The sequence below is a fragment of the Miniopterus natalensis genome, chromosome 18, assembly GCF_054644295.1.
Source record: "Miniopterus natalensis isolate mMinNat1 chromosome 18, mMinNat1.hap1, whole genome shotgun sequence".
Lineage (NCBI taxonomy): Eukaryota > Metazoa > Chordata > Mammalia > Chiroptera > Miniopteridae > Miniopterus > Miniopterus natalensis.
This window is the reverse complement of record NC_142098.1, coordinates 5,558,255-5,583,352: the sequence shown is the minus strand read 5'-3', so window position 1 is coordinate 5,583,352 and position 25,098 is coordinate 5,558,255. Positions and strand designations below refer to the sequence as shown.

At 55.2% G+C, this 25,098-nt stretch overlaps 1 protein-coding gene across 1 annotated transcript in view; it reads left to right on the top strand.

Moving 5' to 3' along the window:
* Positions 1-25,098, top strand: part of ZNF423 (zinc finger protein 423) — a 273,782-nt gene that overhangs the window by 224,767 nt on the left and 23,917 nt on the right. Inside the window, exons 6-7 of the mRNA XM_087827176.1 lie at positions 21,587-21,718; positions 23,272-23,387. Of these exons, the coding sequence (XP_087683302.1) occupies positions 21,587-21,718; positions 23,272-23,387 (248 nt within the window). The remainder of the gene's footprint in view (positions 1-21,586; positions 21,719-23,271; positions 23,388-25,098) is intronic.

Sequence of the window (25,098 nt, the reverse complement as noted above, 5' to 3'; positions counted from 1 at the left end):
GGAAAGACGACACCGAGACTTATTTTTGGTCAGGGGAGGGGGTATCGTGGGGCTGGGGTAGGTGCCAGGACAATGGAGAGGGGACCCTCCCGTGTCTGGGAACTTTCCCGGATCCCGGCCAAGTTTGCCTGGCCCCGAGGAGCAAGGTCACTTCTGGACGCAGCGCAAGGCTGTGTGCGTCCCGAGGCGAGAGGCCGCTTCCCTCCTTTCCCCCGGTCCCCCTGCTCCCTCTCCGCGTGCAGATGGCCACATTTGCAGGTTAACTGGAACAGCTGGAGATGCATTATTAGTTTCCTGCTGCTCCTTCATATTTGCTTGGATTTTTTTTTTTTAACAGCAACATAATTTACAACTAGCGCGCTGGTGACAGAGCTGGCGTGTTCTAAATCCGAGTCAGATTTATGGAACGCCACTGCTTATCAGTGAATGAAGTCATAATTATTGCTTTGTACCATTAAATAGCATAAATATATAAACTGTTATACAAATTGCAGCCAACGTTTCCTCTGGGGAGCTCTAGACCAAATTTTAATGTCGCGCATTTGTCTGGGATGGCAGTTTCTATGGTATATAATAATGTTGATAAATTTTACTGTAGCAAGTGACATTTTAAAGCATTAATTTTGGTGCTAAAAAAAAATTCCGAAGGATGCCCAGCCCAAGCTGGGAGGTGCCTTGAGCACCAGCCGGGTGAGACCCTGGGTGAGTGGGTTTTTCCTTAAGAGTAAATGGGGGACACGTGCCACTCCCAGGGCCCCTCTGCACATGAGATTGCCCCCTCCTCCCTCAACTCTCGAAGGAAGGCAGTGGATACATTTTCCATGGCAATGATGATAATTAATTTCAAAAAATTCAAATAGATTCAATTTCTCCCTTAAATTTGAAGTGTGCAAGGGAACGCGGAAGGAGGGCATGGAAAACGCACAATCGGCGGGGAGGGTCCTCGTTGTAACCTCCTTCCCAATTATGTAAATTCTGTGCCGGGTGAAAAAAATCCCCATCCTAATTAGAGATGCGACACCTGGCCTCAGACGCGGTTCAGATGCCAGGCGTGCAGCCGCGTGGCCTCCTAAAGCCATTAGCGTCAGGAGCGATGCTTGCGGAAAGCCCCACAACAGCACCTGGCATTTACCTGGGGTGCTCTTTGGAGAGCCGGGTGGCCCGAAGGAGGGCATCACCCTCTGCCTTCAGAGTGGGCGGGGGAGGGGATGCTCTGGCCGGGTCCACTCGCCACTCTGGAGCTGACCCAGGGAGAGAGAGAGCATGACTCACTTCTCACCCTCCGAACCCTGAGCCTCGGTGAGCTGGAACATTCTCTGAGAGGCTTTGTTGCCATTGTGAGCTTTCTTCCATACATCCCTGACTCCTGCTTTAAATTCTCTGGGGAGTGTCATTGCTCTTCTGGTGAACGTTGCAGTGGCTGGTGTCATCACTAGCACGTGGTAGAATTACAGGACCTGGCCCCTTTATCTTGGGTGGGCTGCAGTGGCTAATTCTGGCCAGAGAGCTGAGTGGAGGTGGCCTGCATCACTGCCAGGCCTGAGCATTGAGCTGCCAGGATGAGACCCTCCAGAGCTATCCCTCATCCTCGGGTGCGGTGACTACCAGTGCTACAGACAAAGGTGCCCTGCCACCTTAGGAGCCCAAATGGTTTCCACGAGCAGAGCCCCCCTCCCCTACAGCAGACATGAAGTACAAATGAGAAACCTTTGCTGTTTGCAGCCCTTGTGATTTCGGGACTGTTTGTTACTTACTGTTCATTTCTGGTCTGGCTGACTGATACAGATCTCTGTAGTTTCCCCCAAACTTCATGATTTTCCTTCAGGGTGCTGGGAAACTCGATTTTTTTTCCTGGAAAGAATATCAAATAGATACAGATGTGCCCACTATTGGCAGTGAGAAAGCCGAGGCTCAGAGAAGTTATGTGACTTTCCTGAGGTCACATAGATTATAGGCATCAAGCATCCACATCCCCTAGTTACAAATATGCTCGCTCTTCCTTCTTGCTCTGCCTTGGAAAATGAATTTTCTTTAACAAGGGTCACAAGCTCAATGGCCATAAAGGACCAGGCAGGTAAGGGCGGGCCGTTGAGGGTAAGACAGTAGGGACTGGTAGCAACCTCAGGGAATAGTCCGAGAGCGTTACAAATCAGTGTCCTGCCCGTAGCCCGTCAGCTTCGGCATTTAATTCTGAGCCTCCTAATGACATCTCTAGCTTCCAGAGAAACGTTTCTTTAGCTGCTCCTGGGTACTCACCATGACCGTCTCTCAGATGTCTTGCTCTCAAGTTTAAATCCTGAACTTCCTAATGAAATGCTCACATGCTTATTCTTGATATCCTCCAGCTACCTGACCTGACAGGGACCTTTACAGAGGCCTTTACAGTTAGGACGCAGACTCTCCCTTAACACCTGGGTGCCCTGGGCCCTGAGAGAGCTTGTGAGTTCTCCAATCCCATCGCCTCCTTTCCCTACGCGGACTCTGAGCTCAGAGAGGGACAGCGACTCCCCCAAGCACACACTGCTAAGAGTTTCTTCAGTTAAAGTCACTATTTGGAGGCAGAGGAAGTAACTGTTTGAGTGGATGTGTGTGGGAGGGGGTGAAGCGGAAACTAGCCGGCAGGGATAAATAAAAAGGGGACCCCCGTAAACAGTATTAACTCTTTTTTGCTTAGATGACATTTGCTGTGGACTTGCTACGTGCGGGGTGTAGTGCTTGACGGTTAAACATAACCTGAGAGGAGACAGCTGCGTTTGTGGGCACAGTCATGTGAAATGTCACGTAGACAGCTTAGTGGTCACGCGTGCGTCTGTTTCCAATACCGGGCTCCGTGCTTTGCACAGAACAGAAATTAAGTATTGGACTTAACTGCCTGTATGCCTCGACTGCCAATGGTCATAATTAACAATGGGGAGGAGATTAGTGCAGCCTGGGGGTAAGAGCAGAGCTCTATGGCTGGGATGCCTGGGCTCTGCGACTGCCCTTTACCCCCTGGAGAGATGGCATGAGCCCGTCCAGGTGGGAAGTGTTCAGCACAATGCCTGGCACACAGTACTTGGTCAATGTTAATAGTTATCAGCCCTCCCTCCCTATCTCAGAGCTGGGGCTGGGCCCGTGTCTGCAGATTTGCTCGGGAGGCAGGAGGACTGCCCCTCGGCACACATACATCCATTCTGCCCCCTCCCCATGTGCCATGGAAAATAATTTTGCACCCCAAACTGCAAAATCACCATTTCAAGCAGCAGTGCCTGCTCTGGCTGCTTTGAGAGCCGTGCAGCAGGGGCTCTGCGGCAGCCGCGGTTGCTTTCCTCGCCGGGCGGAGGCAGGGAGTGGGCAGAGAGGCAGCCACCCAGGCTGGTGCGTGGTGGGCAGGGTGGGAATGATGCTCATGTGGTTTGCAGGCTCTGAGCAGGTCTGTGAGCTGCTGCGGGTCTGTCGGAGCCAGGGCCCAGGCTTACACACATGGGACCCCGGGGTACTGGGCTGGCCCTTGTCAAGCCTGCCTGGCTCCTCCTCTTCTGTCAGCATTGGGCAGGGAAAGTGCCCTGGATGAGGCCACTGGGGCCCACTTCTGTTGTCGCCCATTACCATCAGTGTCCCTGTCTGAAGCGGTGCCTCCGCCCAGCTTCCTTGCAGGGCTGTGAGAGGTGCGGGTGTGAGAGTGTTCTGTAGAAGCCACGGGGAAGGGTCATTGTGGCTCCCGACCAGCACCCAGAGACAGTGCAGCAGGTGCGAGCTGTGTTTCTGTGCTGGGCCAGCCACGGCGGTGAGCCCTACGACCTTGGACTAATAGCTGAGCTTCATTCAGTGTCAACTTGCTCATCCATAAATGGGAATGAAAATGGCACCAGCCCTGTAGCATCGCTGGCGTGATTAGTGACTGACTATGGAAGGCTGCCGTGGCTTCAGTTTTCATGTTATTTGCACTAGTTTTTTTTAGAAGCGCTTACTTGCAGGAAGCAGGAAACACTGTGAGGTCAGGGCCCCGCCATCCTCTTCGCCTGCCTGTCATCGGCACCTAGCGCTGTACTCTGCCCTGGGGCGCTCAGTTAATATCTGTAGAATGGAAGGAGAATGGGATCCCCCTGAGATTGTTTCTTGTATATCTGGCTCCCCCCAGACTAGGAGCCCCACAAAGGCAGAGGTGCCCATTCCTGGGGCCACACAGGTGGCACCTGGCCCAGGGAGCAAACCTGCTCCCGAGCCTTTGCCCCAGAGAGAACCCTCCTCCAGAACAAATCAACATGCTCCTGCAAGGTCACCTCCTCCAGGAAGCCATTCGTCATTCACTCATTCACTGAGCAGGTATCTATTGTTCACCCACTGTGCAGCAGACACCTGCGAAAGTGCTCCTCACCTCTCCAGAAGGCATTCTTCCCTTTTGGTGTTGCCCTGACCCCCATCCCAAATGTTTATTCATCCCTCCTAAGGAGCTGATCCTTCCTGCCTGCTGTTATGTATACACCTGGCTATTTTCCCTCTCTGAGTAGACGAGAGGTTTTAACAACTTTACTGAAGCCTGGCCAGCGTGGCTCAGTGGTTGAGTGTTGACCTGCGAACCAGGAGGTCACGGTTCAATTTCCCATCAGGGCAAATGCCTGGGTTGTGGGCTTGATCCCCAGTAGGGGGCGTGCACGAGGCAGCCAGTTAGTGACTCTCATCATTGATGTTTCTGTCTCTCTCTCCCTCTCCCATCCTCTCTCTGAAATCAATAAAAACTTATTTTTAAAAAAACCAAAACTTTATTGAGGTATGACATACATCCAGAAAAATGCACAGATCAGAAATGCGCGGCTTGATGAGTTTTCAGAAATGCACACATCCAGACCACTGACGGCCCCAGAGCTCCCGCACGCCCCTGCCTGTCCTGTCTCCCTCAAGGGCAAGTACTGCCCTCCCATCAGGACCGCAGAGTGGTTTTGACCCTGGAGGCGATTTAAAGGTGGGCAAAGGGTCTCATTCCTCCCCATCTCCTGGACTGCCCTGCACAATACCTAGCATTTGTGAATAAATGGGTGGGATGGGTGGATGGATAAGAATAATGATGGTGTTAATTTAATAACGGCTGGCAGTGCTTGCATCCTATCAGCCTGTTCTAATCAGTGTCTTGCCCGCTGCCTTGTCTGGCCCTACTGAGGTTCAGAGAGGTCAGCTGCTTGCCCAAGGTCAGCCAGGCAGAGAATGGCGGTCGCTATGATCCAGGCCTGTCCAGCCCGGGTGTGGAGCTGGCACTCTGAACCCAGCTTCCTGCTGGTTACAGCCCTGGGCAGTCCTTCCTCCGCTGGGCCAGCTGGACCCGGTCTCAGCAGGCGACCGAGCTAAGCTGTCCTTGGCGGGCGAGCTGCCGGTTCCTCGCCGCCCCCGGCCACCCGCCGGTGCCCTGTTCCTCCCAGGCTGCACTGGGCCTTCTGTGTGCCTCTCCAAAGGACAGGGCATATTTCTTCCCAACCCTCGGAAGACCCAGCCTGCACTGGAGGGCTTCATCATTATGCAAATTAGCTGGATTGGATCTGCTCCCGCGGAGGACTCGGGGGGCACCAGAAGGACGGATCGCGCCTCAGATTAGGCCCTGGATGGTGGGGGAGGGGAGGAGGGTGGGCATGGAGACGGGGCTGGTGCCAGTGATTTGCCACCCCTGGGGAGGCTGCTGGGCCTGGGAAGCTGGGGACAGGTGCTGGGGGGAGCCGGCTCGGGCTCCCAGCATGGCTGCCGAGGACGGGACCGAAGAAAGACAGTTTTTGGATTCACTCTTTGTGTATTGAGCCCTTTTATGATTCATCAGTAAGTAAATATCAGCTGAGGGGTGATTTGTTTCTAACAAGCTTATAAAATACTGGCGTCGTTTGGGCTTATTGGAGTGCTGATTATAAACACTCCCCCATGCCCACTCCTCTGTCAAATTAGCATCCAAAATACAAATATTGGGTCTTCACATCACTTTCTACTGTCTCTTCGGAAGCTAGCGGGATGGCAAGGGGTGGTAATAGGACCCCAGCCTTGGACGGGGAGTGTTTAGATCTCAGAGACTCGAGGGGTGGAGGGGCAGCCCCTTGCTGGGCCCTCCGAGGGTTGGGGCTCCAGGCCCTGGGAGCCCAGCTGCTCTCCTGCCTCTCTCCTTGCCAAGCCTCCTCTGACCCAGCTCCTCCGGCCCCCAGAGCCTGTCATCTTCAATCTCACGCGGGGCGAGGACCTGGGCAGGCGGCATCTGGCCTGGGAGCCTTTGGAGCTGCCGCCTCCCCCTGGGGCCGGGCCCAGCTTTGACCCAAGCCGAGGCAGGGTTGCTAAGGACGTCTGAGGGGGTTGTGGGGCTGCCGCACACCAGCCTCCCCTCCTCTCTGCCCATCTCCCCACCCCTCCTGGCTTCTGGCTTTGTGGCCATGAGTCATATCAGGTGTGCCCCCTTCTCTGCGGGGTACCAGCCTGAACATCAGCTCCCATGTTGCCGGATGCCCTGCATGGGGAATGGAGGGTGACGCACACCTTTCCAGAGCACCCTCCCAGCCCTGTGCGAGAGCTTCACTGGCCAGAGCCCAGTAGGGGCACCCCACGCTCCACACATGCCAATGCATCTCATCAACTCTGTCCCCATCTTACAGACTGGGGCACAGAGTGGCAGAAGCCTCATGGCAGAAGTCTAGGCTCTGCCATGTCACACAGTGGCAGAGCCTAGACTTGAAATGTGGCAGAAGATGGCACTGGGTCTAGGTAAATCACCCCATGGAGGCGGGGACCCGGTGGGGACCAGCGGCAGTGGGGAGCTGAGTGAGGCGTTGTGCTGCTGCTTGAAGCCTCCCATGGGAAGGGCCGCAGAGCAGGGCCTGAGCGGGGCCGAGCCGAGCTCTGGCCAGCCACCTCGCCTTACAGATGGGGACACCAAGCCAGAGAGGGGACACTGTCATTGCCTCCATTGTCTTAATCATTAACCAATGGATTAAAAATTTTAATGAAAAAGCTTTTATTTTATTATGAAAGCTATCCTTGCTTATTGCAGAAAAACTAGAAAATACAGCCAAACAAGAATAAGAAAAACATATTCTTTCATCTAGAGAGGACCCTTTGACCCCCTTGGCGTGCGTTTTATGGGAATTTTGTCAAAAAGCACACACACAAATGTAATTACACTCCCTCCCCCCCTTTTAAACCCAAATAGGATTGTATTGAGTACCTGGTTTTGTTTATTTCCACTTATCTGTGTGTAAGGGTGTAAGGTGGGAGGCTACGATAAAGCATTTGCCTCTGGCCCGCAGGGCTGGGGACGGGCTAAATACTGCTTGTCTTTAGAGAGGCCCCTTCCTTCAAGTACTCGTTGAGTGCCCACCGTGTGTTGGGCACTTTCCCAGGCTGTGGGGGAGAGTGAGTGGGCAGCTGTGCACATGCAGAGGCAGGAAGGATAGTTCTTGGGCAGAGGGCAGGGTCCCCTTGGGACTGTAGATGAGGGTGGGTGGGCTGGACATATTCCTGCGAGGTGAGTGCATGAGTGTTGTTGGCTGGAAGCACAGAGGCCATTCCTGGGGAGGGCTTAGCCCGCGGGAGGCGTGGAGGCGATCTCTGTCCTGAGCTGGGCAGAAGGCCACCTGGACCCCCACCTTCACTTCATGCTGGCCCCTGGCCCCACCAACAGGTGTATGGGATTCCTGCTTTTCTCAGATCTGGGCAAGGAGGAGGGAGCCGTCCAGATGGAGGCCAGGACAGGGCTGGGCAGGGCCCCTGCCCAGAGGAGTCATGGAGACAAAACTCACGGCACTGTCGAGAATCTGGCTTCTGGATTTTAGCTCATTGTTGGGGTCAGGCCCTCGTGTGTTCAGCATGAGGTGAAGGCAGAGAAATCATTTGACTTGGGGTTTCTCCCCAGAATCTGAGGTTAGCATTGTGGGTGGGGTTGGGGACTGCAGCCTTTATTGTGATGGGTGGTTCTGTACTGAGAAACTCCTTTAATTTGTGGGCCCTCAAAGTGGGTTGTGGAGGGGCGTGTGTGTGTGTGTATGTGCTTGCACACGCATCTCCTGATCATATTCAGCGGGGAGGGAGGTGTCATCTTACCAGACCAAGTCCCTCAGTGACAGCAGGAGCCCAGGTCCTCATTGGGCCTCCACCCTTCCGCCCCTTCCAGGGGAATGGCTCCTGCGTCCTGGGCCCTGCATCAGCAAGGCTGTAATGTGTCCTGCAAGGAGGTCCAAGGACTAGGGGACAGGCCGTGGCCGGAGGGGGGTTGTTGGGTGCCCAACTTCAGCCAGCCCCTCCATCTGCAGAGGCCTCCAATCATCAGTCTCCCCTAGAGCTTTGTGAAAGGCCTGATTGGGGTGTTTTCAGGGTTTCTGTGTGACTGCATCATTGCACACCGCATGTCCCTTTGCCTCGCCTCCTAGACTCCTCACCCCTAAGCAACTGGGACCACAGACAGTGTCTCGCTGGCCTGCTACCCTAGGGCCCCTCCCAGTGCCTGGCGGTCAGTAGCAGTGATGACAACACTGTGGTGGGGCCCGTACTATCTTCACACAGTTCCACAACATAGGGATGTGATATTCCTCATTTTACATGTGGGAACCGTGGTCCAGGGAGGTTGGGCCACTCACCCAGCGCCCCACAGCTGGATGGTGGCAAGAGGGGCATTGGAACCCTGACTCTGAGGGTGTACTCATGCCCACGGGCTGTACTGCTCAGTGTCGTGAGTGAAGAAGCCATGGCCTGTGTCCGGCCTGAGAACAGCATTTTGGTGGGGGTGGGGTCATAGGGCGCACTAGGTCCAACATGTTCGGGGACTCCTCCCAGAGTAGCCTATGTGGGTGTCTGTGGACCCAGAGCCACGTGGCTGAGCTCGTGCGCCTGCACCAGCACTGGGCACGGACCCTGGCCTGAATGCTCCAGGCCAGTCAGAGCCGTGCGGGGTGTGTGGATCTAGCAACCAGCCAGACTGTTAGCGTTTATTGAGACCTCATGTTAGAAGCACCAGACAAGGAAAAGAGCTGCTTGTTTGTTGCCCTCAGAGAATTTATTACCCAGGATTGTTTGGGTTGCAGGTGACAGACCGCCAAGTTAGCTTAAGCAAAGAGAAGGATTTTTTGAAAGACACATTTTTGTTCACAGAATTACCAATAGCTTTGAGTGCAACTGGAACCAGGGACTCTAATGCTGTGTGGGACTTTCTCTTGGAAAATCGTGGTTGGAAGGATGGAGGCAAAGCCTTGAGAACTGTTTGAATAAAGGTACAGAGTAGGGAATGAGCAAGGAATGAAATCAAAGAGGCCGGCGGGGCAGGTGGGGCTTGCGGGGCAGGAAGCAGGGCGTGGCCAGCTGAGGCCTGGGCTGTGTGGCAGAAGAATGTCACTTTACACTGGGAGGTAGGGAGCCACTGCAGGTTCTTGAGGGAGTAAAACGATGGCCACATAGACTGAGAGGATTATGCTGTATATGTTGGATGGACGGCAGAGGGAGAGACCAGAGCAGATGAGGTGAGATGGGGCAGGGGTGGAGAGCAAAGGGTGAATTGCCAGGTGTTGGATGTGGTTTTATAAGAAGGTATCTCTGCAGCTGTCTTTTCCAAGAAGAAAAAAGGCAAGACGCCAGCCAGAGCTGTACAGAGGGGCGTTTTCCAGCTATGGTGCGTGGGCCTCGAACTGCTTGCATCTCATCAGAGCTAATGGCAGCTGTTCTCCCTGAGCGAGCAAGGAGGGTGGAGGGCTGCCTGGGGGTGGCCTCCACCCCCGCCCCCAACCTCTCAGCAGTTGGTCTGCCTCCCTGTCCCTTGTGCAGGCTGCCTGTCCCCTCCTCCTCCTGGTGTGGGGCTGTCTTTGCTGCCAGCTAACTGCCTCCCTGGGCTAGGAATGGCGGGTGGGGTGGGAGCAGACCTCAGGCTTCGGGCCCTGCCGGGCAGGTGAAGGCAGGGCCAAGCATGGACAGAGCTGGCTGTGGGCAGACGCAGCTGACCAGGCCTCCCGGAGGTGGGCTGCAGGGTTTAGAGGTGGCACACCCCCCTTCTGGCCTCTGGGTGCTCTGGGAGCTGACAAATCAGCAATGTTAGTGTTAAATGGGAGCTTGGGGGCTTAAACAGGCCTGGGAGTCCCAGCCCTGGGTCTGTTGAAGGAAGAAAGAATGCAAGTAGCACTGTGCCTGCCCTCAAGGAGGTGATATTTTGGTGGTGGTGGTGGGGGGGGGGGGGATGGGAGTGGATGAGAGAGCCAAGTTTAACCTAAAGAAAATGCCTTGGAGGGCTGTGTGGCTCAGCTCAGCTCTCTCTTGTGGCTTTTCAGAGGAACTGAAGAGAACCTGCTCCCCAGCACAGGCTCCGTGCTCTCATTACTGCTGGAGTCAGGGCACAACTTTAGGATATATCATTGGCTTGAATGTATTCATTTATTCCATGTCTGTTTGAATTTCCAATTTTAGCTGCAACTTTTGTTTTACTTGGGCCACAGCAAAAACCCGGTTCTTTGAGCTGTAGCTGCAGAAGCAGACCGAGGAGACCCACAAACCACTCAGTTGAGCCTTACAGTCCGAGGGCTGAGTTTCCTGCCTTCACGAGCGACAGGGCTGGGCCAGGTTGGAGGTTAGTAGTGCTCTCTCTGGGCCTTGACAGCCGGCAGGCGTCCTCTCTGCTCACATTGTGATGTGCCCAGGGGAGTCGCAGGGAGCCGGACACGGTTGCTCCGTGAGAGGTAGCTCAGTGGCGTGACAAGTGGGCTCTGGACTAGCTAGTAACCCATGGTTATTGATTCGCCTAGCAAACTCTTGGTCCAGAGTTATCCAAGTATTTGAGTTACACCCTTCAGAGAAACTTCATTACTCTTGAGCGAGTCACCTTACTCTTACCTGCCCTGGTCAAAGCAACCACATAATTGCCAGGGTAGAGGTTTAAGTTGAAGGGTAGAGTAGGTCACATCTGTGCAGTTTCCCAGGCAGGGCAGCTGCCACCAGTGCTAACAGGCAAAGAGATGAGGCATTCTGCATGGCATTTTGAAACCCACACCGCAAGCCAGTCAACCTTTACTAAGTGCCAACTCTTTGCCACACACGGCTGAGGTCCTGGATCCTGGCATTTAGTGAGACAGACCCCAAGCCCCTGCCCTTGACTTTGTGCCATGATGGAAGCCTCTCCGCTGGGTAGTGGGTAGCACCAGCCACACTGCTGCTGAGCACTGGACACATGGAACCGAATTTTTATTTTATTGAACTAATTAATTTAGATTAAATAGCCACATACAGCTGGTAAGTGTCCTACTGGACAGTGCAGATCTTTCAGTAGGACTCAATCATTATTTTCTAGTCGAGTCACATATTTTTTGCCCAGGAGTTGCTGAGAGGTGGGGCTGCCCTGGGGCCGGTTAGCATGGTCAGAGCCGAGCACGAGGTGAGGCGCTGTTTCCAGGCCGAACAGTAGGTCTTTTTGCGTTAAGTATTAGTAACAAGGGGACAGTCCTGTGTCTACCTGGATGGGAAGCATTTGAAAAATGGTGCTACCTGCATTCCATGTGGGTGCCCTGTGTCTGCACATGTGGTCGCTGTCTGGCTTATTGACGCATTGCTGTGGCTCTTTTAGAGACCTGATCTGGGCAGGGGAAAGGACGTCAGCAGCAGAGAAAAGCCCTTATAGTGGAAGCAGGGGGAATCCGTGCGGCCCCGGCAGGGGCGGCGACAGGAAGGGCTTTGCAGGCTGCCTGTCATGTTAATTATATGTTATTAGAAGCCATTAATCTGAGGATTATTAGCACGATGGAGTTTTCATCAGTTGTCTCGTTGTGGAAAACTTGAACCTGAAGATCAGTGATAACCATCGGTAGGCGTTTGGTGTGTTAAGGACGAAGGACGAATAAGCTGCTTGTTTCCCTGAGTGGGTCCCCGGGGCATGTCTTAGAACCTTCATGTTCAGAGGCCCTGGTCTTCTGCAGGTGGGAGGGCGCGGGTGCAAGGCGGCAATGGAACGTCTTCAGTTGGGTGTTTCAAGCCCCCAGAGCCCCAAGTTCAAGAGGTTTGGAGACAAAGAAGCCCTAAAATCTGGAGCACCACAGGAGTTCTCTCTCCTGATTCTTAGCGAAGGCCCAGGAGCCCTGGCTTTACTTGGTGACTCACTCCATTGTCCCCTCTCTCTCTCCATCAGGGAGCTGAGATGGGCCCTCCCGCCTCTCCGTGACGTGTCCAGGGCCTGGTTGGTGACTTCTCTTTTGCCAAAGACAGTTAGTCACCATGTCCTGAATGTCACAAACGCCCAGAATGTCAGTTGCCGCAAGAGGTTCGTAAGCAGGGCCCCTGCAAAGGTGGTGCATTTTCTCATTGACCACCCCGGGCTGCTGGCCCCCCAGGGATGGGTTCCCTGGTAGTGAGGGAGCAGTCGGAGCACCAGAAGGACTTCCTTCCCTCCACAGCCCGTCCAGCCGGGCTGCCTGCTCGAGGTGCTTAGAGCACTGGACCTGGCCATGAGGAAGGCCCAGGGCAGGCACATGCCTTCCTCTCAGACCCTGCCTTTGACCTGCATGGAAATCCTACTGAGTTTTAAGAGAATGGGACAAGGAGAGGATACACACACACACACACACACACACAATGTGGAACTTTGGGCATGGGAACATCGGGAGGGTGACCAGAAATAGGGAGTTTCCATGAGTCATGATTGGACAAAAGGATGTAAAATCTGGATCCAAGTTCTGCCATTGCAAATATGGGGAGTGGTTGGAGATGGAGGAGCATCCAGACGAGGAAAGTGGCAGAGGCATTCGCAGGTGGACGTAACCTGGACGGACCTGCCACGTGCAGTGCTGCCTCCAGACTCTTAAGCACCGGCTAGATTCCACTGCCCTGGGAGCTCCCGGGGGCTTGCACACCATTGACAAGACCCTGGCCGTGGAGTTTCAGGGTGGAGTCACATCCAGAATCACAGCAACAGAGTCACACTGCCGGTAGCACTGTGATCAGATTTTTCACCTTGCTCTCTCTCACTCTGTTTAATAGCCTCATGAGGAATGACTTTCTCCCCACTTCCCAGACGAGGAGACTGAGGCCTGGAGGGAAAGTGCTCAGCCCAGTGTCACACTCTGAGTCTGGGGTGGAACCAGGAACATCCTCTAGGCTGCTGTTCTCAGTCACGTTTCCCCTCCACTTCTCAGAGGATCTCCTCTTGTTGGGACGGGTGAGCAGAGAGCAGTCAGTTGAGCTGTCCCGTTTGCTGTGATGGGAAATCTCAAGGGGACTTTACCCGGGATCATCCTCAGGCTTAACTGACCCCTAGCTAAGATCCATCTGACAGGGCTCTTGGGAGCAGGTGCTCAATGGAACCATCTGGAGTCTTCTGATTTGAGTTTCAGAAGAGGGAGCGAGCAGAATACGTGCAACTCAGGACAGCAGCGTCCTGGAGATGGGGCTTGGCCAGATGGCCAGTCTTGCCATGGGAACCCCGGGGCGCATTTGGGAGCGGCTGAACCAGCCAGGCCTGCCCAGGGTGTGGAACCAGGAGTGAGAGCCTGCCATTGTCCCCCCTCTCAGCCTTCCTTCCCCAACCCCATCTCGACACACACTCACACACACTATATGCACAGAGTGATGCACATCGGCCGGGGAACTCGACTCTGGCAGGGAAAGAGTGATCCCACCCTGGAAGAAAGCCAGGCGGCCTAGTGACTAAGCCAGGCTGAAAGGACTGTCTGAGTACAGGGGGGAGGGGAAACCTCAGGGTCCCACTCCTTGGTGCAGTTTTACTGGGTATTGGATGGCAGGAGGGTCCAGTGCTTCTGGCAAGAATGAATGGAGGGGCAGGGGTGGGGGTGGGTAACCCTTTCTATGGTGAGCCCAACTGCATTGTACTGAGATTGGGGAGTTCAGCTGCCCCTCCCTCCTGCTGTCTGGGGATCTCCTGCAGACCTGCAACATTGGCATCGTGGTTGAAGGGGGTTGTTGGTGGGTACCTGGGTAAATAAGTATAAATAGTTTTCTTTCTGATATGTGACCGGATTATTTTTCAGTTGATTTCAAGCCTTGGCCCCAAGTGGCCCACAGATCAAAAAAAGATAAGGGTCAGTTACAAGGTTGAGCTCATTCTCCGTTGCCATGGCAACTGACCTCAGGCCACCCTCAGAGGACTACACCCAGCTCCCCAGGTGATGTTTTTACTGTCCACACCATCAATCCCAAGCCTTTCAAAATTCAGACTGCCTAATTGTCAGGGCTCTATTTTGAAGAGGCTCTAGTCCCCCCGTGGGGCCCGGTTCAGGCTGCCCGAGCTCATTTGTAAGCCTCTGTGAGATGCAGGGGACCACAGGGGAGCGTGAGATGGGTCCCTCCTGGCCAGCGAGACCTGGGAAGGTGCCCCACAGGGGAGGCGGGAGGGCATAGCCCATCCTCCAGGATTAATTAGGGTAACGGGGGCTCTGTGCTGGGGCATGCCTGACGGCACCCTGGCATTGGTGGTCTGGGGCACTGGGGATGCCCCCCTCAGCGCCACCCTGGAGTCTCCAGCAGCCTCCAAAGACATCCGACGCCATCCATCCCCGTCAGGACAGTGGGAAAGTGTGTCCCACTCTCAGCCGGTTTCTCAGCCTTCTGTCCTGTGGACAGGCAGTGACTGGAGAAAACTTCCATCTCTTGGAGATTCCTGACAGCCCTGTGATGGCTCTGAACACACACCTGCATGACGACAGGGTTCCAGCAGATCAGTGTCCCCAGAGCGCTTTATAGAGCTCAGCACCCCTCACTGAGGCCCTTTCTCGCCCTTCGGGCCTGGGTGCAGCCTGAGAGTCTGCATTTCCAGCTGGCTCCTGGGCTCATGTCTGGGAACGACACCCTGCCTGCCAGGGCGGCAGCTGCTTGGGGGCAGCAGGCTGGGGGGGTGGGGATCCCAAGGTCAGTCCTGGCCCCTGCACGCGCTCCCCAGTTCCTGCTGGCCTCTGGTGAAGGACTTCCCCGCAGACCTTGTTTTCTCCTTTGCCCCTTGTAAACTCCAAGCCCAAATGTCACCTCTCCCTCCCCTCAGCTTGCCTGGGTTCATTTCCTGGTGGTGGTTAATGACAAATGAATAGATAAACAGCCTGAACTGGCTGCCCGATAGTATTATCTGCCCTCTTCTCTCTGCCCAAAGGTTTTTGTTCCTTAGAACAAAGGGCTGAGCCCCCCAGCGACCCAGGTCTTCTGCACCTGTTTATGGTTGTTATTTGTTCGAGTGGCATCAGAGGGGTCCTCTCCCAGGGTCCCCTCTTACCCCTCATTCGCCTGGACGAATGCCCGGCCCCGGGCTCCACCTTCCTTATCTCCATGTCTCCTATGTGTGCCTGAGCCTGGGTCCTGGACCTCAGGGGTCTTTACCAACCTCGTATTCAGAGTGGGCGTAGGCTCAGCCCCCTGACTGTGGAATTGAAGTGTGGTGACGTTCATTGCCCGAGCTGGTGACAGGGAGGCAGTCCACGTGTTCCTTCCATCCTCAGAAATGCTGTCCCGGGGCCCATGCTGTGGTTGCTGGGACTGCCCACACTGTCGGGTGGGGCTGCCTTCTCCCCTCACCTGGGGGAGTCCCCAGCCCTTTTGTCACTGGAGCTGGTGCTGGCAAGCAGGCCTGTCCACCTTTCTCACCCCCAGTTTTTGGATGATCCAGGTGACCGAGGAGCAAAGGGTGGCTTGCTGGGTCCCAGGTGGGGGCCCTGCCTCTCCACGCTTCCTTTCCTGGTCTGGCAGGTGAGGGAGACCCTCAACACCTGTGCTCCTGGAGCTGGCCAGAATGCACGCCCTGCGAGTCTGGGGACCACTGGTGTGTGGTGACCAGCATTTACCAGCATCCCTCACCCCATGTCCAGGCATTGTACTAAGTGCTTTACACAGATCATTCATGCCTATTTATTGAGCACCTGCTATGTGCCAGGTACTGTTCTAGGTACAGGTGATGTAGCAATGAGCAAAATAGCCTTGGTGGAGTGTGTGTGTGTGTGTGAGAAAGAGAGAGAGAGAGAATTGGTTATAAAACAATCAACTCTGTAGAACACCAGGGCCTGCAAGCACTATTAAGGAAAGGAAAGGTGGGTGAGGTGAGGTGTGGGAAGGGTGCAGTGTGTGCCATCTCAGCGGGGTGTCTGCAGAGCTCTCTGAGGAAGTCTTCTGTGATCAGACACTTGAATGAAGTGAGGGGAGGAGGAGATGTCTGGGGGAAGAGCATCGCAGTGAGGGCAGATGTCCTGTGGCAGAGCAGCCAGCTAGCAGGAACATTTGAAGCTCAGAGAGGTTAAGTAACTTACCCAAGTACACACAGCAAGTGAGTGACGGAACCTAACTTTTGTGTCCTTAATTACTGCTCCCTGAAAGGAGGAGGCTAGTTAGGTCCCTGTCAACACAGGTGACAGTCACCTGTTTTCGGCCAGAAGGGGATATGCATTAATGACACCACTCGCAGGTCAGCTTCCCTTTTCTGGGGTCCCTGCTTAGAGAGGGGCCCGATGAGGCCTGTGGATGTGGCGGTAACGGGTCACTGGGAGCATTAGAGCTCAGAAACAATGCCCTGCCCGCTCCCACCGCAGCCCACCGCCCCTCCCTCCCAGGCAGCAAATTATGGCCTCCGAGTGTGCGCCCAGGACTGCCTTTGACATCAGTGGGGCCCACCTGAGCCTCACCTTCAGGATTCTGATAATCAGCTCTCTCTCCTCCTGGCTTCCCCCAAGACCTGTATGGAAATAAGTATGTGTCTGCCAGGGATCAAATGCTTTCGGAGACAAAAGTCGGTGCCGAGGACATTACAGGGAGCTATCATCTCGGCACGGCGCTGCTCCACAAAGCCCTCGCTCCTCTTTCGGGCTGACACAGTTTCAGCCTGAAAGGTACCAGCAGGCCGACTTGGTTTTAAGCAAAAGCACATCCTATTATTTTTTTGAGAAATGAAGTGTAAAATTAACACTTATTATTCCTGAGCAGAGTTGAGAGAGAGAGAGGGAGCGAGAGAGACTGTGGGATTTTCATGTTTGTTGGGTTGTTTGTTTGGCAGTTTGGGTTTTTTTTAATTTTATTTTATTGTTTAAAAGTCATAATAAATCAATAGGTTCTTGGTGCCAGCCCCCACTTCGGGGGGCTTGGAGGCAAGATGGGGCGCAGGGAGCTGGTGGCATCTGCATTTCACTTTGCGGATGAGCGGGGCTGCGTGATCCGCTTGAGTTGCGTGCGTGGGCCTCTCAGTGCGCGTCTGTGCTGAAAAGCAAACGGGGTAGGAGGGAGAGGAAACGGTCGTGCCACTTGTCTTAACTCCCAGACTCCTGCCTCCCCGAGGCCGGCTGAGGGGCTCCACCCAGTGCTGTGTGATCTTGGAGAATCCAGGAAAGTTCTTCCCGGGGGTGCTGCTGACTTCAGACCCTGCGAGCTGGTTCAGAATGAGAGGTTGTCAGCAGCAGCAGGGCGGCGGGGACGGCAGAGGCAAGGTCTGTGGCCGTCCACGGGCTGGCTCCCTGGGTGACAGGTGCGCAGAGGAGCACCGCCCTCTAACTAGGGCAGCCCGCCATTTTCCTGGGTGGTTTTAGGGGCAGAGATGCCCATAATGGACACCCCGGGGGCACCTCCCACTCCTCCAGTAGGGAGGGTGCCTCCTCCTTCAGAGAGAAGTCTGGCCCGAAGGGGAGCCATGCCCAGGTCTGTGGGACCCCCTCAGGCAACATTACTTGCACCTCACTTGGACGTTTTGTTGGTTTGATTTTCCCTCTCCTGTCTCCCCAGTTTCAACACTTGGGGCGAAGGAGGCAAGTTGATCTGATTAGCCCGGACCCACATCCGCACCAGTCCGCAGCTGCGATTTGCTGAAGTGCGGCGCCTGGCGCGGGAAGCGGCCACGGCGCGGGCTGCCTGACTGTGCGCATATTTATGAACGTGGGTGCGGGGCGTAGCTGCGCCTGTGAATCAGGGGGACCCGCTGATGAATCACCTGGCGCTCGCAGAACGGAAAGGGACTGTCATTCCTGATTTCTCTGATTTATAAGTTGCAGGAGCCTCTTTGTCCTCTCGGTGTTTGTCAGACGGGCACAGCTCCGCTCACAGCCACGTGGATCAAGGCCCCAGGTCGGCGGGGAGCAGTGAACCCTCCTTTGCCACCTCAGCCCCGGCGGGGGGCTCTGGTGGGCAGGGGAGAGGGCCCGCCGGGGGCATCCCTACTCCATGAGTATTTCCCGAGCCCCTCCTGCAGAGCCAGGCGGGACTTGATGTTTCAAGGGCCTGAGGAGAAGACAGCATCTGTGCCCATAGCCTGGTTGCCAGGATCAGAAAGACTCAGGATATGGTCAGATGAAACCAGGGCAGGCTGCTTGGAGGTGGTGTACAAGTAGGATACACACGGATAGGGAGGCTTCAGAACACCACCCCTCACCCTGCTGGCTGCCATGGTTTCTTCTCTAGAAATGTGGTCTTCCTCTCAAGCAGGGTGAATGCTGAGACTCAGCTTATGTTATAAATGGTCATAGAAACCTCCATACAATTGTTATTTTCACAGACCCGCTCCTCATTAATGTCCAAGAGTTATCCCCATTCTAATAGGGAGGCCATAGGGAGCTCTCTCATTCATTCATTCACTCATTCATTCCTTGAACCCATACTCTGTGCCAGGCACTGAGAAGCATTGTTTGTGGGGCAGGGGTGCATCGGGGGTCTCTGAGGCAGCCCCCCACACTGTCTCTAAGTATGATGACAATCTCCCCAAGGAAAGCGGAGAACGTGTGTGGGGCCTGTGCAGTGAGCGTGCTGAGCCCACCAGTGTCCCTGAACTTGTCAGTGAATTCCTCCCCCCCGCCCCCCCCCCCCCCCCGGTGTAAATAGAAGAGCTGCCTGAATCTCTGCCGGGTGCATGAAGCCTAGTTGCCAGGGCTCCAGGGGCACGACAAACACCCAGTAGATCCAAGCCAGTGAGCTATGTGGGGCAGGCCCACCTGCACATGAGAGAGTGCATGCGGCTCTGTGGTGGGGTGCCTGGGGGGGTAGCGGGGGGAGGCTGGGCTGGGGGGGATGCCGGCTGTCTCTGCCAGCCCCTGCCAGGGCCTGGGGACCCAGGGACTGGCCAGGAGCCTCAGCCCATCTGTGTTTGTGTCTTGCCACTGGCACAGCCCTCTGCTGCCTCATTCCTGCCTTTGCAGGCAGATCAGAGCACCTGGCGCCTTTGGTGAGGCTGGGTCCCTGGGAAGCCCGAGGGGAGCCCATGTCCTTGCCTGGCCCAGATAATGTTCGCGCTGATACCAGTGGAACTGGCAACACACACTTATTGAGCACTTGCTGTGTGCTGGGGCTGATCAAAACCCCTTGTCTTCTTAATTATTAATGCTATTAACTTATTTAATTCTCACATCAACTATAAGAGGAAGGCTATTGGGGAGGTGGCATTTTTTAATTTAAAAAATTTTTTTTAATTTTATTTTTTATTGGATTTATTGGGGTGAAATTAGTAATAAAATTTATATAGGTTTCAGGCATACTATTCTATAATACATCATCTGTATATTGTATTGTGTGTTCACCACCCCAAGTCAAGTCTCATTCCATCACCATTTATTCCCCCCCCTTAAAAAGACTATTTTTTGGGAGCAGTTTAAGGTTTGTAATAAAATTGAGAGGAGGAAGCTACAGAGATTTATTTCCTGTATAGCCCCTCCACTCCACATGCATAGCCACCCCCGTTATCAGCATCATTCACCAGAGTGGTAATTTTTGTTTTTCACAAAGAGGAATCTACATTGACATTATAATCACCCAAATTCCATATTCTGCCTTGGGGTTGTACATTCTACAGGTTTAGACACATGTAATGACATGTACTCGCCATGATAGTATACAGAACAGTTTTACTACCCTAAAAACCCTTCGTGCTCAGCTACTAACCCGTGTGCCTCCCCCAACCAGCAACCATTGATCCTCTGGCTCCATAATTTTGCTGTTTCCAGAGTGTCGTGGAGTAAGAATCACAGTGTGTAGCCTTTTCTCACCAGTTTCTTTCACTTAGTCATATGCATATAAGGTTCTTCCGTGTGTTTTCATGGCTTGAGAGCTCACTTTTTTCAGCGCTGCATAATATTCCATTGCTGGATGCTGCACAGTTTATTTATCTACCACCTACTAAAGGACATCGCGATTGCTTCCACAGTCTGGCAATTATGAATACGCTTGCTGTAAACATCTGCAGGTTTTTGTGTGGACATATGTTTTCGGCTCATTTGGGTAAACACCAAGGAGCGTGGTTGCTGGATCGTATGGTACAGGTGTGTTTAGTTTTGTAAGAAGCCGCCAAGCTGCCTTCCAGCGTGGCTGCACCACGTTGTACTCCACTCGGTGGAAAGAGTTCCCGTGGCTCCCCCCCCCACTCAGTGTTCTGGATTGTGGTCATTCTCATAGACGTGCATTGGTGAGGAAGGCTGTTCATGAGTGTTTTAAAAAGGAGGAAACTGAGGCACAGAGAGGTTACCTAACTTGCCCAAGATCACACAGTAAGTGGCAGAGCTGGGTTCCACCCCTGGCTGATGTGACATTTAAGCCAGTGTGATTCTCTGCTACCCTCTACTGACCACTGGGTCACACTGGTCAGAAGGCCCCTGGGCCACCCCGTCCCAGGTCCCACCCCCTTCCATCCCCTCACAGCCCTGTGCGGGAGGGACTCAGGTGGCCCTCATTCACTAGTGTGAACTGACGGTTTGGAGAAGCCAGGATTTGAGCTATGCCCTGCTGAGTCTGGGTGGGGCCTGAGACCTCACCTCTCAACGCAGACATGATGCGGGTGCTCAGGGCACGCTCTCCTCCCCGGGAGCCTTTGACTGAACGTTTGGAGTCACAGCAGCTCCCAGGTGAGGAGATGGAGCTGCTTTCTGATCTGGAAGCAGGACAGGGTGTCTGCCCATTGTCTGTGAGCCACTGGGTAGGCCATCTGTTAAAATATAAGAAGAGCATTTTATTGTTTTTTGCGATATCTTGCAGTGGCTGCCCATCCCTCTGAGAGTAAAATCCCTAGCCCTCCAGTGGCTGAAAGGCCCTTTGCGGTGTGCATCCATGTGCTCCTTTTGACATCACCCCGACCCTGACCAAGCCCAGCAGCTCCAGGCCCTCTGCGCCCTTGCTGTCTTCAAGCTGGCCCAGCGTGAGCTCACCCCAGGGCCTTTGCTCTGATGCTCACCTGGAGAGCTCCCCATGTTCTTACATACTTCCTAATGCTGTTATGTGTTAATCATCTTTGTTTATTATCTGTTTTCCTCACCACTAGAATGGGGGAAAGTGTATTATCTGCTTTGTCCCCCCTGCCCCCCAGAATCCCCAGCTCAAAGTGCCTAGCACATAGTACATGCTCAGTAAGTATTCTATTGCATGTTTTAAAGTCCTGGTCAGACACCCTCCTCCATGCAGACCCCTTCCTTGGGCCCTCTCCATGTAACACGATCTTGGGGTCAGGCTGTTGGAGGTGGCCTGCACAACTTGTCACTGGACCAGAGGGAGAAATCACAGCAAATGATGCTTTCAAGGGCCAGCTATTTGGGGCCGGCCTCTGGAGTCTGTAAACCTAGGGGTGGCTGGACCATCCGAGGCTGGGAGGGGCCTGGGGTGGGGCTGGCCTGGGTGTATGGGGCGCGGCTGCCGCCAGGGCGTGTTGTCAGGTCACCGATGGTCTGTTTCCTTGCAGAGGAAGGCATCAACCACGAGTGCAAGCTGTGCAACCAGATGTTCGACTCCCCGGCCAAGCTGCTCTGTCACCTCATCGAGCACAGCTTCGAGGGCATGGGCGGCACCTTCAAGTGCCCTGTGTGCTTCACAGGTAAGGCGCCCAGCGCGGAGCACATGGAGAGAGGGAAGGGACCCTGGCCTGACCCTTGAATCATTGGACCTCAGCATATGCTCCTGGGCTCCTGGGGAGGCCCTGAGGGACCCCCAGCTCCACTGCCCTGCAGACCTGACCTGTGTCCCCACCCCATGCTCTCTGGCCTTTCCCCAGAGACAGGTGAGGTGACTCCCTCTCCTGGGCCTCTCCTCACCCCTGAACTCAGATGCTGGGGTCCTTCCTGGCCCAGCCTTCCCCTCCATTTTGGTGGTATGGACTCCAGGCTTGCCTCTGTGAGCCTTGAGCTCTGTCCGGCACCCTTGGGCTCTCCCTTTACACGCCCCCTGGCTCCCCCTCCTCCCTGGCCCAGCGCAACCCATTTTCATTCCACGCTCTGGGTTGAAGGGGTCTGGGGCTGTTCTGCTGGCCAAGCCCCAGGCCCCCAGACTGGCTGCCGGCCCAGGCAAGTGGCTGTCCCAGCCCAAGACCAGTCTCAGGGGCTTTGCCGGCCCCCTCCTGCTGCCCAGATGGCAGCCGGTGTGCGCAGGGGAGCCTGGCCTTCCCCTGCCTCCCCCGACATCTGCTGTCTGCCAGGCAGGAATCCCACCCTGGGGAGGGTGCCTGGTGGGAGGGGATCTCTGAAGTGCTCACCTCCCAGACACACAGCTGCTTTAGGGCCGCCTCCTGTGTGTGCCCAGCACCTGGGCTCCTGACACCGGGAAGCCGGGGCTGCAACCTGCTCCATGACAGGCCTGGGGAAGGGACTGTGCTGTGGGGACGTCCCACACACTCACACCCTCAGGGCCTGCCTCCCCTCTATCTCAGGAGCCCCCACCCATCTGTTACCATCACACTCTTTGGGTTGGGAGGCGCTGCTCTGAAGGGCCCCAGCTGCTGGGTCTGCTGGTTCAGGACATGGGGCCCCTGTATGGGGATCTGGGTACACTGACAGCACCTTAACAAGCAGGACAATCCATGTTTATTGAGCACCTTCTTGTACCAGGCACTGTGCTAAGCTTGTTTAACTCAAATCTCAGCTCCACCACCTGCCAGCAGTGGGGCCTAGAACACATCATTGAATATCCCCAGTACCTCAGTTTTCCCGTCTATAAAATGGGGATAACAGCAGTACCCGCCTTACGGGCCTGTGCTGTAGGCAAGGAGCCCACTTGTGGAAGGCACCTGGCGGATTGTGGCTTTCATTGGGCTGATTATGTACCAGGCCATCTTTTAAGAATTTTTCAAGTTAACCTATGTGATCCATCCAGACACCCAATGAGCTATATATTTTAAAGTTCCCCATTTTTTAGATGAGGACCTGGAGCCCAGCAAGGGTAAGTACCTTGCCCAAGGTTACACAGCCCGTAAGTGGCAGAGCTCAGCTTCCCTCGCTTGAGTCCCCTCTGCTCCCAGCAGCCCATAGTTTGGCTGGCTGTGTCCATGCCAGGCGATGCCTCCTTGTGTGAGGCGCAGGGCCACTCTCCAGGTGCCTGGGCTGGTGTCGCCAAGCCCTGCGCTGACTCTGTGTCCGTGTCCATGTCTGTGTCCAGTCTTTGTCCAGGCCAACAAGCTGCAGCAACACATCTTCGCGGTGCACGGGCAGGAGGACAAGATCTATGACTGCTCGCAGTGCCCACAGAAGTTCTTCTTCCAGACCGAGCTGCAGGTCAGTGCCCTCGGCTGTGGCGCACACCCCTCAGGTGCCCCACTGGCACTGAGGTCTCAGGGTGCAGCCAGGATGGTGAGGTCTTGTACTCAGCACACCCCAACTGGAAAAGCACCAGGCGGCCGGACTTGGCTTGTGGGTGTGGAGCCGGCAGTCGTCCTCCTGGCTGGCTGGCGTGTGGGGTGGCCTCCGGCCTCTGCTCTCCCTGCGTGTTCAGGAGAGCTGGAGTGGAGCAGCTGAGCCTGGGGCAGGGGCCTGTTTGTGGTGTTTCTGTGACAGGTCCCTCCCTTCTTGGGGGTCCTGTTTCCCCACCGATGTTATACAATGATGTGCGACTGAGCTCGGGATCTGTGGCCGGCGGCCTGTGTGGCTTATATAGCTGAGTCCTGGGACAGTGTGTAGCCAGGACCTGGGGTTGGGGTTTTGGGGCCTCCACCTATGCCCAAGAAGGCCAGAAAAGTGAAGGCCATGGATGCCGGTTTGGGCCCCGACTCTGAAGAAGGGATGCCTGCCATGGGTCCCGAGACATGCCCGTCAGCTGGGGCTCAGTGGTCTTGACCAGCTTCTCAGATTCCCACCCAGGGCCTGCTGCAGCGGAGAGGGCCCTTATGAAGGAAAGGGGCTGTGGGGCCTCCCTTGGCACCTGCAGCCGTTCCCCTCGCTCCCCATGGGGCCCCTCCCACCTGTGGCTGCATCCTGAGGGCCAAGTTCTGTGTCCAGGAAAAGCCACCTTGTCACCCACTGGTTTTTGCAAGAAATTCTTGTGACACTGGAGAGGTCACTTGCCCACCCAGAAACACCACACACGCACACAGAAGAGTCACGTACCCTGCATGTGGGCCATAGCCTCCCCCCCACACACACAGTTCCACATGCGGTTCCTGCACACACTACACGCAGAAACAGCACTTTCGAAAGTGACACGACTCACAAAGAATGCCACTCACACAGCAGAACACCACACCCTGCAGAGAAGTGGCACACGTCGTCCACAGAAATGCCCACGGACACACACTGACACACCATGTGCAGAGAACACCCGGTTTTCCATCGGGATCCAGGTGCGGTTTGCTGCGTAACAAACACCCTCCTGGTCTGCGTCTTCCAGTGACCCAACCGTGGTGCTCGTGTTCCTATCCAGGCAGGTGGCCAGAGGGACTCCTCGGTGACCCAGCCCAGGGAAGTCCATCCCCTGTCACGTTGCCTGGTCACCGAGGTAGGGAGGAGAGGAAGGTGGAATATCGCCATGGGCTCTAAGCTTCTGGGAAATGACACCCATGTCCGTGTCTCAACTAGAGCAAGTCACATCGCCACGCCCAGTTTCAAGGGGGAAGGTCATCCCGCCCTGTGCCTAGAAGAAGGGGAGGGCTGGCTTTTGTCAACATCCCACTGGCCCGCAGGGTGCGCCTGCCCGTGAGGAAACCCGCCCGCAGCCCACACACCCATGCTGGCCCTGCGCTCAGCAGTCGCCCTCCCTGCCGAGGCCGGGCCACCACAACCAGAGCAGAGTCAGAGAGCTGCCTGGGGCCAGCGTGGTGTCCCTCTTGGGGTTGAGGGGGAACAGCTGTGTGGCCTGTTGTAGGGCAGGTCCCTCTCCCTGCGCTGCAGCTGTCCACAGAACCAGGCCTGGGCCGTCCTGCCTGTGCGGTTGGTGGCAGCCGCTGCCCAGAGGAAATGAGAACAGCCCGTGGAGGGCCCAGGTAGTCACCGT